Below are 18,308 nucleotides of genomic sequence, written 5' to 3'. Positions count from 1 at the left end.
CTTTATAAAAACTAATCTTGTACAATCAACTTCTTATACTATGTACAAAAAACTAAAATTTAAAAATATTACTTTAACTAGATATGGGTGTTGTCTGTGAACAAGGGGGTAAATGATACCAGAAGAATGGATGAGCATAAAGTAATGGAGGACAAAATGAGAGGGTCAGAGATCAAATCCTAACAAATGCCCTCATATATATGTATAGCTGATTGAATAAATTGATATTAAAAAATAAACGTTTTTATTTCAGTTTGAATTTCAGGTGCATTGTGAAGAATCGTTTCCTAAATTGTTTTTTGTTACATAGGATGAAAGCATATAAAATAAGATATCTTTTAAATAACAGGGTTTTTTTTGTTTTTTTTTCTGGTGTACACAGTCTTTATTTATTGAGTGTCCCGATGTCCAGAGACTGGGCCCATATCCAGGGCCCTGAGAATAGCATCTGGTCACTCACTCTTCAGGGCTGGGGGCAGTAAGTGGCCAGTCACTCCTGTCCAGCTTTCACATGGTCCAGAGTCCTCAGGAGGCAGGACGTGGCTGTGCCTGCACACTTGCAGGTGGGCTCGCCGGCTGCACCTGCTCAGCGCACTGCTCCGCACAGTTGCCTGTGGCTGCCTCATTCTGCCGAAGACACTCCTCAAAGGCCTCTGCACAGGCCTGGCGGATCTGACGGATGATTGGGTGGTTAGAGGTGCAGCGAGCGACGCTCATTTTGAGGTGGTGACAGTCCCGCTGCCAGGACTCGGGTTTGGCGGCCACACTGGCTGTACTGGTCCAGTTCCCGGCCGCAGTGGCGGGCAGTGACCTCCAGCGCCGCCTGCATGTCGAGGCAGGTGCCGGGAGAAATAGTCCGGAGGAGAGTCCCGCCTTTTCCGGTATCAGGTTGTCTTCAACAGGGTTTTTATTTATTGCTAAAATAAGAACATGGATTCTAACAGTTTGAGTATATGGTATTCATTTAGTGTTGTACTAGAAATGTTAATATTGTTGAGTCAAATCTCTAGTATTCTTTTTTTTTTTTTAATGGAATTTTTTCTTACCCAGGGGTGAGGTTCAAAAGTTAATGCATAAAGTAAAAATCTCATATAGTAATGGCTAGGGAAGAGCTAAGACCAATTGAGGAAATGTCAGGTTATGCCTCTTATTTCACACTTTTTCCAAGACAATCACTCATTGAGTGGAATTGTAAGTGTAATCAGCTGCACTATTTATTTTTTTTAAAAAAATACATTTTATTGATTTTTTTACAGAGAGGAAGGGAGAGGGATAGAGAGTTAGAAACATCGATGAGAGAGAAACATCGATCAGCTGCCTCCTGCACACTCCCTACTGGGGATGTGCCTGCAACCAAAGTACATGCCCTTGACCGGACTTGAACCTGGGACCCTTGAGTCCACAGGCTGATGCTCTATCCACTGAGCCAAACTGGTTAGGGCATCAACTGCACTGTTTAAAACATTATTTTCACATCTTAAAATTGTTTTGCTGAATATTTATATTTTCATAAGATAAACATGCATAATATGCAAATCTAGTTTGATACCTAATTAACTTTATTTTGGGATTGAATTATTATGTAATCCATAAATTTTTATAAACTAGGGCAAACCTTTATTTTAACCACTAAAGTCCATATCATCCCATTCAGAGTTAGTCACTGATTTTATCTTAAATACTAGAGGCCCAGTGCACGAATTCGTGCATGGATGGGGTCTGGCCAGCCTGCTCCTATTGGGGCCCCATCAGGGCGGGGCTGGCCGGGGGAAGGGGCTGCGGGCCAATCGGGGTGGGGGAGCCCATCAGGGCTAGGACCAGCCTGGGGGAGGGGCTGCAGGAGGTTGGCCAGCTGTCCCCACACCCTATTGGGGTAGGGCGGGCAACCAGAGGCGGGGCCGGTGGGGGGTAGGGGCTGCAGGCCAATCAGGGTGGTGGGGGCCCATCAGAAGTGGAGCCGGCCTTTGGGAGGGGCTGCAGGAAGTTGGCCCTGCACCCTATTGGGGTTGGGGTTGGGGGAGGCAATCAGGGGCAGGGCTAGCCAGGGAAGGGGCCGCAAGGGGCGGGAGGTTGGTCAGCTGCCCCGTCCTTGATCGGGGTAGGAGAGGCTGATTGGGCCAGTTCGCTGGCCGCAGTGGGCATCATAGCGACTGGTCGTTTCGGTGGTTACAGTGTTCCGGTCACTGGCTTTTTATATATATAGATAATTTTAAATATAATTTTCCAGGAGTGTTGATTATAATAGAGTATATAATTTAAACTTCTCAAAATTTCTGATCTTATGGCCCCATAGTGTAGCTTTTCATCCTTTTTTTTTTTCCTTCTGTCTTTCCCCAGAAAGTAATACTGAAGTTAAAATTCTGTTCTTAGCCCTAGCTGGTTGTTCAGTGGTTAGAGTGTCAGCCCGAAGAGTGGGTTCGATTCCAGTCAAGGGCACTCCAGTCAAGGGCATGTACCTCAGTTGCAGACTCACTCCCCAGTCCTCGTCAGGGTGTGTGCCAGAGGCAACCAATCTCTCCCCCTTCCACTCTCTTTGAAAATCAGTGGAAAAACATATCCTCGGGTGAGGATTAACAACAAAAATATCTGCTCTTAATCTCTTCATGGGTTGTACTTTCTCTTCTTTCTCACCTTTTCTAATATTGTGTTTGTTACAGAAAAGGTTTTCTTCAAAAATGGATGGGATGTCTTCAGAGACTAATGAAGAAAAGTAAGTTCATTTAATGCCTCTAAAAGTGTTAAACTTTATCAGAGAAAAGATACTTCTTCAACTAGTAAGACCTATTGACTTTGTAACATTTATTTTTTTCCCCTGGAAGAGAATGGAAAAAGATTTCAGAAGTTATTAATAGGTCTTCCTTGCCATATCTTTCTATAAACTCATCTAGAGTCAAAACAGAGAGGCTTTAGAGACCATGTCTCATCTCTTCAATTTAAGGATGAGAAAATTGAGGCATAAAGAAATGAAAGGATTTGTATAAAGTTGGCATCACAAACTGGTGACCTGTTTACAATCAGAGACATAATTTTTTTTCCTTAAGCTGGGTTTTTTAATTTTTGAATCAATTGCCAAATTTCAAAATTTCATATAACAATTAGATTTTCAGCTTCTCTTGAAAAATCAGCTGTGGCTACACTGGGTTTATATTTATGCTTGGCAACAATTAAATGGGTGGAGTAATGGCTATGACCTTCAGACTAGTCAGGAACTCTCCATTATAGTCTCCATCCCCCCTATTTTTCTTGCACTTACTAAAGTATATGTTTTGCCTCCATAGGCATTTGAATGTTTACAACCTGTTCTAAAAAAATCACACAATAGTAAAACCAGAACTAGAATTTCTTGATTTATAGCCCATTTATCTTATAATTGTACCTTTGTAAATATTTTAAATTATGTTGTACTGTGTTTTAAGAGATAGTATTGTAGTATACAATATGTATTTTAACCAGTTAACTACCACACATCCAAAACGGAAACCATCCCCACACGCCACAGTATTTTGAATGTAATTTAAAAAATCATCTGACTCTGAAGTTGAATAAAGGATGTCATCTTGTTCTTCTTGCGAGGTGCTTGGTTCAATTATTTCTTCATCTGATGCTATTTATGGGAATTAACTTTTATTTGCACAATATAATATATTACAGTGATAAATTCAGTAATAAAATAATAATTTTCAATTCTACGGAAATATAAGCAAAAGTGAGCGTAAAATAAAAATAAACCATCGACACGAAAAGCCTCAAAAACACTAAATTTTGTTGATGCTCCAAAGACCAAATCTGTAAAAAAATAATGAAAAATGCACACCGTGTTTACCATTTTAGGCATGAAATTCATGATAACACAAACAAATCTCAAGTGTCACAATGAACAAAAAAATCTCAAGTGTCTGAGTGTTTATCTCTTGCATGTCTGAATGACAGCCCTATATATCAATATTGAAATTTCTTCCATATGCGCTGGAATATTTACGAATTTAAGTTACCATAATTTTCTTTACAAACCCAGTGATGTCACTAACAAGTCTGATTTTAAAATTGGGCAACCAGAGTTGATATGCGAAGTTTGCAGATATAAGCGCATGTGGCATGTGGGGAAGGTCCACTGCTTGCGTCTATAGATGCTTATGGTGTACAAAGGGTTAAAACACTGACTATAAATATTGAATTTAGTGTTATAAATTTTGCTAAGTGAAAGTAATGCCAAGTTTGTTAAGTGAAAGTGATGGCCAATTTAAAAGCATGTAAGGGATACTGTGGACTTTTGAAAATTCATTCTTCTTTCAGTGTCTATATAAAAATTTTTTTCTCTTTCAGTGACAATACAGAGAGACCTGTTAGAAGACGACATTCCTCAGTAAGAAATACTTATATTTAAGTTAATTGTTAACATTTTTTGAATGATTACTATATACAACAGTAATTTTGACTGTGGCATCACCATCCCACCCCCACTGGCTTCTATTGCTTTCTGGATAGACTCAAATATTTAACCTGATTCACAATTCTACAAATACATTAAAATTTTTTATTTCATTAATTTCATGGTAATTTTATGAATAGTATGCTATATAAATTATCTACTTATATAAAAACCTTGGGTGTAACATCATGGCCAGAAGCGTGACCAACCGGAAGGAAGTCAGTCCTGCAGGGGTCGTCTTGGAAACAGCTGCGCCCTCCCCCAGCTGTTTCCTGGAGGGCGAGGTTTCAGGCAGGAACCCACCCTCAGAGCGGAGCGTGGAAGTGAAATGATTTGTAATGGGTCTATTATTGAAGCTATCTTTGGAAATACTATATCTATAGATAATATTAAAAATATATCTAAATGTGCAATTCTTTGTCCAAAAATGAGCATGTTCAAAAATTAAATGAAGAAATTTTGGATATACTCGGTGAAGATTTTCACACATATGTGAGTGATGATTCCATTGATTCCACAGATAATGCTGAAAAGGAAAATTTTCCCATCGAATTTCTTAATAGTATTACTCCTTTGGGAATGCCGTGTCATAAATTAAAATTGAAAGTGGGTGCAATCATCATGCTACTGAGAAATCTCAATAGTAAATGGGGTCTTTGTAATGGTACCAGATTTATTATCAAAAGATTACGAGCTAACATCGAAGCTGAAGCATTAACAGGATCTGCAGAGGGAGAGCTTGTTCTGATTCCAAGAATTAATTTGTCCCCATCTGACACTGGCCTCGCATTTAAATTGCTTCGATGACGGTTTCCTGTAATGCCAGCATTTGTGATGACTATTAATAAATCACAAGGACAAACTCTAGACAGAGTAGGCATATTCCTACCTGAACCTGTTTTCGCACATGGTCAGTTATATGTTGCTTTCTCTCGAGTTTGAAGAGCATGTGATGTTACAGTTAAAGTTCTAAATACTTCATCACAAGGGAAATTAGTCAAGCATTCTGAAAGTGTTTTCACTCTTAATGTGGTGTACAGGGAGATATTAGAATAAGTTTAATCACTTTATCAGTCATTGTTTGCATCACTGTTGTTTTTATATCATGTTTTTGTTTTCATATCATGTTTTTGTCGTTTTTATATCATGCCTCTGTTGTTATATCCTTTTGTTACTGTTTATTAATAAATTTATATATTCATAATACATTTTACTAATTTCCTTTCATCTCTCACACTTCTATTATAGAGACAGGGCAAATAGCAATATTAAAATATCTCCGCTAATTAATTCCCTTTTTTAAAAAAAATATATTTTATTGCCCTGACTGGTTTAGCTCAATGGATAAAGCGTCGGCCTGCGGACTGAAGGGTCCCAGGTTCGATTCTAGTCAAGGGCATGTACCTTGGTTGCAGGCACATCCCCAGGAGGGGGTGTGCAGGAGGCAGCTGGTCGATGTTTCTAACTCTGTATCCCTCTCCCTTCCTCTCTGTAAAAAATCAATAAAATATATTTAAAAAATATATATATATTTTATTGATTTTTTACAGAGAGGAAGGGAGAGGGATAGAGAGAAACTTTGATGAGAGAGAAACATCTATCACCTGCCTCCTGCACACTCCCCACTGGGGATGTGCCCGCAACCAAGGTACATGCCCTTGACCGGAATCAAACCCCAGGACCCTTGAGTCCGAAGGCCAATGCTCTATCCACTGAGCAAAACCGGTTAGGGCAATTAATTCCCTTTCAATGTGCACGAATTTCATGCACCGGGCTACTAGTACTTTAATAAAACTGTTTTAAAAAATATTTACCGGAGACCAAGATGGCGGCGTAGGTAAACACCGGGGACCGCTGCCGCAAACAACCATTTCAAAAATACAACTAAAAGACTGAACGGACATCACCCAGAACCACAGGAAGGCTGGCTGAAGAGAGACTCTACAACTAGAAGGAAAGAGAACAGCAAATTCGAGGCTCAGAGGCGGCACAGTGTGGAAAATACAAAGGTACCGAGGTGCGCGCGCAAGGCGGGCTGGTGGCTGAGGGCGCGGTTGTCGTTTTCTGTCGGGAGTGAGTCGCAGACTCTGGGCTCCAGATCCGGGCGAGTCTCTAGGGACCCAGACTCAAACGGGAGAAGCGGGATTATCCAGCATCAGTTGGAACCTGAGGGCAGCTTTCTCTCCGAAGTTTGCAGCGGCTGCCGGGGTTCTGAGAAGCAGAGCCTCTGGGAACGGGACTGAGCGCGGCCATAGCTGCTCCCTCCCCCCGCCCTGTTGATCCCGCCCCGCCCAGGCCCTGCGCACAGGCATTTGCCGATCGCCTCAGGCAAAGGCTGGATTAAGCGCCTCCCCAGAAGGCAGACGTTTTCCACACAGCTGATTTCCACAGCCAGCCGGCCTGGTGGTCAAACCCCTCTAGTGTTAACTACAACAATTAAGGCTTGGCTAGAACAAGACTGCGCACAGAGAGAACACAAGGGGGTGCACCAAGAAAGCATAAAAGATGCGGAGACAAAAAAACATGACAGAAATGGAGGATATGGAGCTAAGAATCGCAATTTTGAGGGCTTGCCATAAATTTCTGCAGAACCTCACGAAAACTAATGAGACCCTCGATGCTACGATAAAGAAATTAGAAAGTAAGCATACACGGACTGAAATAAAGAATATTATACCCAATAGCAGACCAGAGGAGCACAATAATCAAACAAAAGATTCGACAAAAAACACCCAATTGGAAAAGCAAAATGAAAAAAGAATCCGAAAGTGTGAAGATAGTGTAAGGAGCCTCTGGGACAGCTTTAAGCGCACTAATGTTAGAATTATCGGGGTGCCAGAAGATGAGAGACAGCAAGATATTGAAAACCTATTTCAAGAAATAATGGCAGAAAACTTCCCCCATCTGGAGAAAGAAATGGACTTACAGGTCCAAGAAGCGCAGAGAACCCCAAACAAAAGGAATCCAAAGAGGACCACACCAAGACACATCATCATTAAAATGCCAAGAGCAAAAGACAAAGAGAAAATCTTAAAAGCAGCAAGAGAAAGAGGCTCAGTTACCTACAAGGGAATACCCATACGACTGTCAGCTGATTTCTCAACAGAAACTTTGCAGGCCAGAAGGGAATGGCAAGAAATATTCAAAGTGCTGAATACCAAGAACCTACAACCAAGATTACTTTATCCAGCAAAGCTATCATTCAGAATTGAAGGTCAGATAAAGAGCTTCACAGATAAGGAAAAGCTAAAGGAGTTCATCACCGCCAAACCAGTATTATATGAAATGCTGAAAGGTATCCTTTAAGAAGAGGAAGAAGAAGAAAAAGGTAAAGATACAAATTATGAACAACAAACATGCATCTATCAACAAATGAATCTAAGAATCAAGTGAATAAATAACCTGATGTACAGAATGAACTGGTGATTATAATAGAATCAGGGACATAGAAAGGGAATAGACTGACTATTCTTGGGGGGAAAAGGGGTGTGGGAGATGCGGGAAGTGACTGGACAAAAATCATGCACCTATGGATGAACACAGTGGGTGGGGAGTGAGGGTGGAGGGTGGGGTGGGAGCTGGAAGGAGGGGAGTTATAGGGGGAAAAAAGAGGAACAATTGTAATAATCTGAACAATAAAGATTTAATTAAAAAAAAAAAAAAAAAAAAAAAAAAAAAAAATATTTAAACTGCCCTGGCCTGTGTGGCTCAGTTGGTTGGGCATCCTTCCATGCACCAGGAGTTGCTGGTTCTATTCCTGGTCAAGAGCACATGCTGGGCTTGTGGACTCAACCCCCGGCAGGAGGCATGTAGGAGGCAGCTTCCCTACAATGTGCTCTCACATTGGTGTTTCTATCTCTCTCTCCCTCACCCTTCCTTTCTCTCTAAAAATCAAGAAACTATTTTATAATATAATATAACATAATGTAATATATATATATATATATATATATATATATATATATATATATATATTTTAAACTGGTATACAAAGCTATAGCAAGACCCCAAAATATCCAACTTAAACTGATTTGACCTAAAAATTTATTGGGTTGAAATTGAAAAATCCAAAGATAGGGATGACTTTAGGCATGATTTACTGACAAGGGGTTCCAACAGTATAATCAGTACTGGGATAATCTTTCACTTTTTCTACTCTGACTGCTTTCTCTAGGTAATCTCCATTATTAGACAGGTTCTATGAGCTTACTACTTCCGGGTTCAAGTCCTACATAGAAAAATAGTGTGTATATCCTCAAGATAAAAACAACTCAGGGTTGAATCGTTTGGCTTAATTATCTTGATATGGGTCAAGGGTCAAGACCTCATTCCTGAACCAATCACTATTGCTGAGAGAATATCATGTGTAGATTGTTCTAGACCAGGGCTACATCTTGTACCCTAGGTTGAAATGAGCTTTACCCAGACCACGTGGGGTCAGAGTTGGAAAAATAATTGGGGAAGGTAGGCAGGAGGGAGAAGGTATTCCTATTTGATACCAAATATTTATATGAGCCACAAAGCATAGCACTGAACAGTATGATTTTGAGGAATATGAGAGGTTTTTATAGGTATTTTAGCATCTCTACCTTTCTACTTATGGTATAACTTGAAATGAACTGATTATTAGTAGATATGCCAGATTTTCTTCAACAATTCTCTTACTTCTAGATTTTGAAACCCCCAAGGAGTCCTCTTCGGGATCTGAGAGATGGGAATGAAATAGTTCAGGTAAGTTTCTAGTGTAAATGCTTTATAGATGACTATTTTCAGTGATATTGTTAATAGTAAGGAACTTTGTTAGCCATATGAAGAGAGAACATCATAAATGATTCTCTATTGAATATGAACAAGTAAGCATGCCATGGTTTTCAGATTAAAATCCAAACACTTGAGTAAGCTGGCACTCATGATTTTTAACCCCTATTTACTTTGCAGCCTTCTTTCTTGCTACTCTCACACATATATCTCACCGATTAGAATTGCTTACTATTCCCCAAGCAAGACATGAACTCTGGTACCTGCAAGTATTTACATATGATGTTCCCTCTGCCTAGATGGCTAGTTCTTCATTCTTCTTTTTTGTTTTATTAAAAATTTTTTAAAAATATACTGAAAGTAGGAATAATTTTACAGTGAATGCTCATATAGTCATCAACTAGATTCTAGAATTAATATTTTATCATACTTGCTTTATCACAAATCTGTAGACCTCTTTATTTGGTAATTCCTATTTGTCTTTCAAAACTCAGGTTTGGAATCACTTGTCTCAGAAAAATCATCCCTCTATACCTTCTATTGTAATTATTTACTAATGTCCTTTCTAAATTGAGAGCTCCCTAAAGGCAAGAACTTTATCATGTGTTTTTTAAATATATTGTGCCCAGCCTGCCTGGCATGGCTCAGTGATTGAGTGTTGTTGACCTATGAATCAGGAGGTCATGGTTCCATTCCTGGTCAGATTCCATTCCTGGGTTCCAGGCTTGATACCCAGTAGGGGGCGTGCGGGAGGCAGCTGATCAGTGATTCTTTGTCATTAATGATGTTTCTACTCTCTCTCTCTATTGTGTGCAGTAAATAATGGCTTCTAGTACATTTTGTTGATGGATGCAATGCAAATAGTTTTGGAGAACATATAATTCTGAGTCTCATTCTACTTTGGCCTCTTTAATCTTTCTTCCTTTTTTTTACTTTCACTTTAAAAAAAATCTTTTCAATTAGTGTTTTGGGTTTCCTTTTTTAAATATATATACTAGAGGCCCGGTGCACGAATTTGTGCATGGGTGGGGTCCCTCGGGGTGGCCTGCGGGGATCAGGCCAAAACCCGCAGTCCAACACCGCCTGCAGCTCCTACCTGCTGCTCCCACTCATCCTGGCCCCACTGCGCCTGCCGCGGGCTCGCGCCCAATCAGTCCCGGGCGGTTGGCCGGCTGGCCCCGCCCTCTGGTCGAACTCCTGTTTTAACTCCCAGTCGAACAGTCGGGAACAATTTGCATATTAGCCTATTATTATATAGGATTTTTTATTGATTTCAGAGATGAAGGGAGAGGGAGAGAGAGAGATAGAAACATCAATGATGGGAGAGAATCACTGATCGGCTGCCTCCTGCATGCCCCCTATTGGAAATTGAGCCCGCAACCCGGGCATGTGCCCTTGACCGGAATCAAACCTGGGACCCTTCAGTCCATAGGCCAATGCTCTATCCACTGAGCTAGACCGGCTCTTGTTCTTTTTTTATTACAGTTTACATTCAGTATTATTTTGTATCAGATGTACAGCACAGTGCTTTGACAATCATAAAGTTCACAAAGTGCTCCCCCTGATATTTTTAGTACCCACCTGGCACCATCCATAGTTATTACAATATTATTGACTGTACTAGAATCCCAGTGCATGAAATTGGTGCATGGGGGGAGACGGTGCTGTTCCTCAACCTGGCCTGCACCCTCTCCAATCTGGGACCCCTCAGTGGATGTTGGACATCCCTCTCACAATCCGGGACCGCTGGCTCCTAACCACTCTCCTGCCTGCCAGCCTGATCGCCCCCTAACCACTCCCCTGCTAGGCTGATTGATGCCTAACTGCTCCCCTGCCGGCCTGATCGCCTCCAACTGCCCTCCTCTGCTGGCCTGATCGCCCACAATTACCCTCCCCTGCCAGCCTGATGGCCCCCAACTGCCCTCCCCTGCTGCGACCTGCCTCCTCCGCCAGGACCGACCTCTTCCACACCACGCAGAGCTGCAGGACCCCCAGGCCTCACTGTGTGGAGTGGCCACCGGGCCCCCCCTCCGCTGTGTGCATGGCCATCTTGTGGCAGCCATCTTGTGACGATGTTGCACGAGGACGTTGTGCAAGGGCGTGACACCACGTAGGCTTTTATTATATAGTACTAGAGGCCCGGTGCACAAAAATTTGTGCACTCGGGGGGCGGGGGTAGGGGGGTCCCCCAGCCCGGCCTGTGCCCTCTCACAGTCTGGGACCCCTCTGGAGATAACGACCTCCTGGCTTAGGCCTGCTCCCGGGTGGCAGAGGGCAGGCCCAATCCCTAAGTGCAGCCCCTGGTCAGGCTCAGAGCAGGGCTGATTGGGGAGTTGGGACGCCGCCCCGTCTTGCACAGAGCAGGGCGGATCGGGAGGTTGCGATGCCACCCTCAGTCACGCTCAGGGTAGGGCCGATTGGGGGGTTGGGGCACCGACCCCTGTCACACTCAAGGCCGGGTCGATGGGGAGGTTGCGGCACCACCCCCTGTCATGTACAGAGCAGGGCCGATCAGGCGGTTGGGGCGCTGCCCCCTGTCACTCATAGAGCAGGGCCAATCAGGGGGTTGGGGCACTGCCCCCTGTCACTCACAGAGCAGGGCCGATCAGGGGGTTGTGGCCCTGCCCCCTGTCACACACAGAGCCGCAGGGCAATCAGGGGGTTTGGGCGCTGCCTCCTGTCACGCTGATCCCGGTGCAGGGAGCCTCGCTGCTCCGCTGATCCCGGTGCCGGGAGGCATATTACCCTTTTACTTTATAGAATAGAGGCCTGGTGCACGGGTGGGGGCCGGCTGGTTTGCCCTGAAGGGTGTCCTGGATCAGGGTGGGGGTCCCCACTGGGGTGCCTGGCCAGTCTGGGTGAGGGGCTGAGGGCTGTTTTCCGGCTGGCGAGTGACTAAAGCTTCCAACCGTTCCTTGTTTTCTTTTCTTTTTTTTTTTTTTATTCTGGGCCAGCTTTAGCTCTGAGGCCTTGCTGCTGAAAACATGGATACAATATTTCGGTCCGGCTGGCTTTCAGTCCGGCTGTTTTCTGGGGGTTTGTTTAGCTTATTTGCAACATAGTACATAGTTGCTTAGAGTTGCAACTGAGAGGCCGGCAAGTGAGGCGGGGAACGTTGGAGTCCGCAGCAAGCAAGCCTCCCTGCTCGCTTCAGTGCCTGGCTACCGGCCGCCATCTTGGCTGACAGTTAATTTGCATATACTCACTGATTAACCAATGAAAAGGGTAGCGGTCGTACGCTAATTACCATGTTTCTCTTTTATTAGTGTAGACTAGAGGCCTGGTGGACAAATTCGTGCACAGGTGGGGTCCCTAGGCCTGGCAGGAGATCGGGGCCAATTGGGCCATCTCACCCAGTTCTGATCGGGGCTGATCGGGGCCAGCCAGGTGCGGGGAGGGACCATGGCAGGCTGGTCGGCTAGGGGGAGTGACCACAGGATGTTGGGCAGCCACAGGAAGTTAGCTGTGAGAGCATACTGACCACCAGGGGGCAGCTCCTGCATTGAGCATCTATCCCCTGGTGTTCAGTGCACATCATAGCAACCAGTTGACCCATCATTCAGTCGCTTAGGCTTTTATATACATAGATTCCCTGTGCTGTACTTTACATCTCTGTGACTGTTTTGTAACTATCAGTAATTCTTAATTCCTTCATTTTTCACCCAGTTCCTCAATGCCTATCCCCTGGCAACCATCAATCTGTTCTCTGTATTCGTGAGTCTGTTTCTGTTTTGTTTGTTTATTCGTTTTGTTCTTTAGATTTTACATATAAGTGAAATCATATGGTATTTGTCTTTCTGTGTTTGACTTATTTCACTAAGCAAAATACCCTCCAGCTCCATCCATTCTGTCACAAATGGTAAGATTTCATTCTTTTTTATTGCTGAGTGCTATTCCATAGCTTGCTTGCTTGCTTGTTTGTTTATTTGTTTATTAATCCTCACCTGAGGATTTCCAGTGATTTCTTTTTAGACAGAATGGATGGGAAGGAGGAGCGGGAGCAAAACATCAATGAGAGAGAGACATATCGATTGGTTGTCTCCCGCACACACCCCAACTGGGGCTGGGGATTGAGCCTGCAACCGAGGTTCATGCCCTTGACCAGGAATTGAACCCAAGACCCTTTGGTCTGTGGGATGATGCTCTAACCACTGGCCAGGGCATACCACAGCTTTTTTATACACTCATCTCTTGATGGGCTCTTGGGTTGCTTCCATATCTTGACTATCTTCTATAACAGTGATGGCGAACCTATGACACGCGTGTCAGAGATGACACGCGAACTCATTTTTTTGGTTGATTTTTCTTTGTTAAATGGCATTTAAATATATAAAATAAATATAAAAAATATAAATCTTTGTTTTACTATGATTGCAAATATCAAATATTTTCTATATGTGACACGGCACCAGAGTTAATTTAGAGTTTTTCAAAATGCTGACACGCCGAGCTCAAAAGGTTCGCCATCACTGTTCTATAATAATAAAAGCGTAATATGCAAATTGACCAAACGACTGAACAGTGGAACAACCATCCGATGACCTTCCGGATGAAGCCAAGGGCTGCGAGGGCCGAGGCAGCCACGGCTGTGAAGGCCTACTCTTGCACATATTTTGTGCATCGGGCCTCTAGTTATAAATATAGCTGCGATGAACACAGTGGTGCATATATTCTTTTGAATTAGTGTTTTGAGTTTCTTTGGAGATATACTCAGAAATGGAATTGCTGGGTCATAAGGCAGTTCCATTTTTAACTTTTTAAAATATATTTTTTTTATTAATTTCAGAGAGGAAGGAAGAGGGAGAGAGAGAGAGAAACATCAATGATGAGAGAGGATCATTGATTGGCTGCCTCCTGCATGCCCCCCACTGGGGATCAAGCCTGCAACCCAGGCATGTGCCCTTGACCAGAATCGAACCTGGGACCCTTTTCCTTGTCTGTATCCACTGAGCCAAACCAGCTAGGCTCGTTTTTAACTCTTTGAGGAAACTTCATACTGTTTTCCATAGTGGCTGCACCAATCTGCATCCCCACCAACAGTGCATGAGAGTTCCCTTTTCTCCTTATCCTTGCCAACACTTGTTTGTGGATTTATTGATGATAGCCATTCTGACAGGTGTGAGGTGATGATTCATTGTGGTTTTAATTTGCCTTTCTCTAGATGATTTTGAGCATCTTTTCATATGTCTATTAGCCATCCTATGCCCTCTTTGGAGAAGTGTCTATTTAGGTCTTCTGCCCATTTTTTAATTGGATTTTATATTTTTGGTGTTGAGTTGTATGAGTTCTTTACAAATTTTGGATAGTAACCTCTTATCAGATGTATCATTGGCACATGTGTTCTTCCATACAATAGGTTGTTTTTTCTTTTTATTGATGTCCAATCTTTCTATTTTTCAAATACATTAAGCTTTTTTCTGCATTAGAGCTCCTGTACATATTCTGCCTAGAATGCTTTCCCTGTTCCCAACCCTTCATCGGACAAATAATACTTATACAAATAAAGTTTAGGTTTCAACTTAAATATACTCTCGAAAGAGATCGTCCCTCATTCTCAGGCTAAATTAGTTTTTTGTTTTTTTTTTGGAGTGTTTTTTTCTGTATTCTTTATTTTTTTATTTTTTATTAAATTTTTATTGTTCAGATTACATTTGTTCCTCTTCCCCCCCCCCCCCCCATAACTCCCCTCCTTCCATTTCCCACCCCACCCTCCGCCCTCACGCCCCACCCACTGTCCTCATCCATAGGTGCACGATTTTTGTCCAGTCTCTTCCCGAATCTCCCATTCCCCTTTCCCCCCCAAGAATAGTCAGTCCATTCCCTTTCTATGTCCCTGATTCATTATAATCACCAGTTCATTCTGTACATCAGATTATTTATTCACTTGATTCTTAGATTCACTTGTTGATAGATGCATGTTTGTTGTTCACAATTTGTATCTTTACCTTTTTCTTCTTCCTCTTCTTAAAGGATACCTTTCAGTATTTCGTATAATACTGGTTTAGTGGTGATGAACTCCTTTAGCTTTTCCTTGTCTGTGAAGCTCTTTATCTGACCTTCAATTCTGAATGATAGCTTTGCTGGATAAAGTAATCTTGGTTGTAGGTTCTTGGTATTCAGCACTTTGAATATTTCTTGCCATTCCCTTCTGGCCTGCAAAGTTTCTGTTGAGAAATCAGCTGACAGTCGTATGGGTATTCCCTTGTAGGTAATTGAGTCTCTTTCTCTTGCTGCTTTTAAGATTCTCTCTTTGTCTTTTGCTCTTGGCATTTTAATGATGATGTGTCTTGGTGTGGTCCTCTTTGGATTCCTTTTGTTTGGGGTTCTCTGCGCTTCTTGGACCTGTAAGTCCATTTCTTTCACCAGGTGGGGGAAGTTTTCTGCCATTATTTCTTGAAATAGGTTTTCAATATCTTGCTGTCTTTCATCTTCTGGCACCCCTATTATTCTGATGTTGGTACGCTTGAAACTGTCCCAGAGGCTCCTTACACTATCTTCACACTTTCAGATTCTTTTTTCATTTTGCTCTTCCAGTTGGGTGTTTTTTGTCACATCTTTGGTTTGATTCTTGTGCTCCTCTGGTCTGCTATTGGGTATAATATTCTTTATTTCAGTCCGTGTATGCTTACTTTCTAATTTCTTTATCTAGCATCGAGGGTCTCATTAGTTTTCGTGAGGCTCTGCTCAAGTTTATAGCAAGCCCTCAAAATTGCGATTCTTAGCTCCATATCCTCCATTTCTGTCATGTTTTTTTGTCTCCGCATCTTTTATGCTTTCTTGGTGCACCCCCTTGTGGTCTTTGTGCGCAGTCTTGTTCTAGCCAAGCCTTAATTGTTGTAGTTAACACTAGAGGGATTTGACCACCAGGCCGACTGGCTGTAGGAATCAGCTGTGTGGAAAACTTCAGTCCTCTGGGGAGGCGCTAGTCCAGCCTTTGCCTGAGGCGATCGGCAAATGGCTCTGCGCAGGGCCTGGGCGGGGCGGGCTCAACAGGGTGGGGGGAGGGAGCAGCTATGGCTGCTCTCAGTCCGTCTCCAGGGGCTCTGCCTCTCTGTCCCCACAACCGCTGCAAACCTCGGAGGGACCGTAGCCAGACAGTCCCGCTTCTCCCGTTTGAGTCTGGGTCCCTAGAGACTCGCCCGGATCTGTAGCCCAGAGTCTGAGACTCACTCCTGATTGAAAACGACAACCGCGCCCTCAGCCACCAACCCGCTTTGCGCGCGCACCGCCGCACCACCGTACCTTTAAATTTTCCACACTGCGCCTCCTCTAAGCCTCGTAATGCTGTTGTTTTTCCTTCTAGTTGAAGAGTCTCTCCTCAGCCAGCCTTCCTGTGGTTCTGGGTGATGTCCGTTCCGTCTTTTAGTTGTATTTTTGAAGTGGTTGTTCGAGGCAGCAAACTCCGGTGTTTACCTATGCCGCCATCTTGGTTTCCTGTCTAAATTAGTTTTTTATGTAGTTTTCCTTCTTATCACTTGCCATATTTTGAGTTTTATGTTTGTATGGATTTTTTGTTTTAAAAATCTCAGTTTCGTCCTGGCTGGTTTGGCTCAGTGGATAGAGTGTTGGCCTGCAGACTGAAGGGTCCCAGGTTCGATTCCAATCAAGGGCACATGCCTGGGTTGCCGGCTTGATCCCCAATAGGGGGCGTGCAGGAGGCAGCTGATCAATAGTTCCCTCTCATTGTTGATGTTTCTATCTTTCTCTCCCTCTACCTTCATCTCTGAAACCAATAAAAATATATTAAAAAATAAAATAACTTCTAAAAAAATGTCAGTTTCACCATTAATTCCTAGTAGAATAGGACTGTATTTTTTTTTTAATATATTTTTATTGATTTCAGAGAGGAAAGGAGAGGAAGAGAGAGATAGAAATATCAATGATGAGAGAGAACCATCGATCAGCTGCTCCTGCACACCCCCCACTGGGGACCGAGCCCACAATCCGGACATGTGCCCTTGACCGGAATCAAACCCGGGACCCTTCAGTCTACAGGCTGATTCTCTATCCACTGAGCAAAACCGGCCAGGGCAGGACTGTATTCTTTACCACTATTTTTCTATCACTCAGCATGGGATCTAGAATGTGTGTGTATTTCTAAATATGTTTATTTATTTTTTTAAATCCTCACCTGAGGATATTTTTCCATTGATTTTTAGGGAGAGTGGAAGAGAGAGGGAAAGACAGTGAGAAACATCAATGTGAGCGAAACACACTGAGTTGCCTCCTGCACGAGCCCTGACCAGGGCCTGGGCCGGGGAGGAGCCTGCAACCAGTGTATGTGCCCTTGACCAGAATCCAACCTGGGACCCTTTGTTCTGCAGGCCAATGCTCTATCCACTGAGCCAAACTGGCTAGGGCTAAATTGATTTTAGAGAGGGAGGAAGGGAGAGGGGGAGAGAGATGGAAACATCTATGAGAGAGAAACATCAACATCAATTGGTTGCGTCCTGCATGCCCCTTGCTGGGGATTGAACCCAAAACCACATGTGCCTTGTTTGAAATTTAACCAGTGACCTCTTGGTGCATGGGTTAGTGCACAACCATTGAACCACACTGGCCTGGCTAGAATGTGTGTATTTTTTTAAAATGTGTTGTTTATTTTGTTTTTTATTTAATTTATTGGGGTGACATTGGTTAATAAAATTATATAGGTTTCAGGTGTATAATTCTATAATACATAAATAATACATCATCTGTAGATTGTATTGTGTGTTCACCACCCCAAGTCAAGTTTCCTTCCTCCTCTATCCTCTCCTATCTACCCCTCACCCCCTTTTAAGAAAGTGTTTTGTTTTTTTGTTTTGTTTTTGGTTAATCCTCACCTGCGGATATATTTTTCAATGATTTATTTTTTTATTTTTTTAGAGAGAGAGGAAGTAAGGGAGGGAGGGGGAAAGGAGAGAGAGAGACACAGACAGACAGACAGACATTGATTTGAGACACATCGTTTGGTTGCCTCCCGCATGTGAGGGATTCCTTTGCAATCCAGGTACATGCCTTTGACTGGGAATTGAACCTTCAACCCTTCAGTGCATGGGCTGACATTCCAACCACTTAGCCATACTGGCCAGGACAAAAAATGTTTTTAATGAACTTTAAATGATTAAATGACAGATTC

General features: G+C 42.9%; 1 protein-coding gene and 1 pseudogene across 2 annotated transcripts in view; one reads left to right on the top strand and one right to left on the bottom strand.

Annotated features, from left to right (window-relative positions):
* Positions 1-18,308, top strand: part of KNL1 (kinetochore scaffold 1) — a 75,149-nt gene that overhangs the window by 6,826 nt on the left and 50,015 nt on the right. For both annotated transcript variants that reach the window (XM_070425088.1, XM_070425080.1), the window contains exons 2-4: positions 2,658-2,710; positions 4,324-4,363; positions 9,101-9,160. In XM_070425088.1, the coding sequence (XP_070281189.1) occupies positions 2,676-2,710; positions 4,324-4,363; positions 9,101-9,160 (135 nt within the window). In that variant the 5' untranslated portion in view covers positions 2,658-2,675. The remainder of the gene's footprint in view (positions 1-2,657; positions 2,711-4,323; positions 4,364-9,100; positions 9,161-18,308) is intronic.
* LOC139003322 (coiled-coil-helix-coiled-coil-helix domain-containing protein 5 pseudogene) lies at positions 352-829 on the bottom strand (annotated as a pseudogene).

This window comes from Myotis yumanensis, unplaced genomic scaffold (assembly GCF_028538775.1).
Source record: "Myotis yumanensis isolate MYYU_CA2020_CCGP unplaced genomic scaffold, mMyoYum1.0.hap1 SCAF_1, whole genome shotgun sequence".
Taxonomy (NCBI): domain Eukaryota; kingdom Metazoa; phylum Chordata; class Mammalia; order Chiroptera; family Vespertilionidae; genus Myotis; species Myotis yumanensis.
This window is presented reverse-complemented; position numbering and strand designations above follow the sequence as displayed.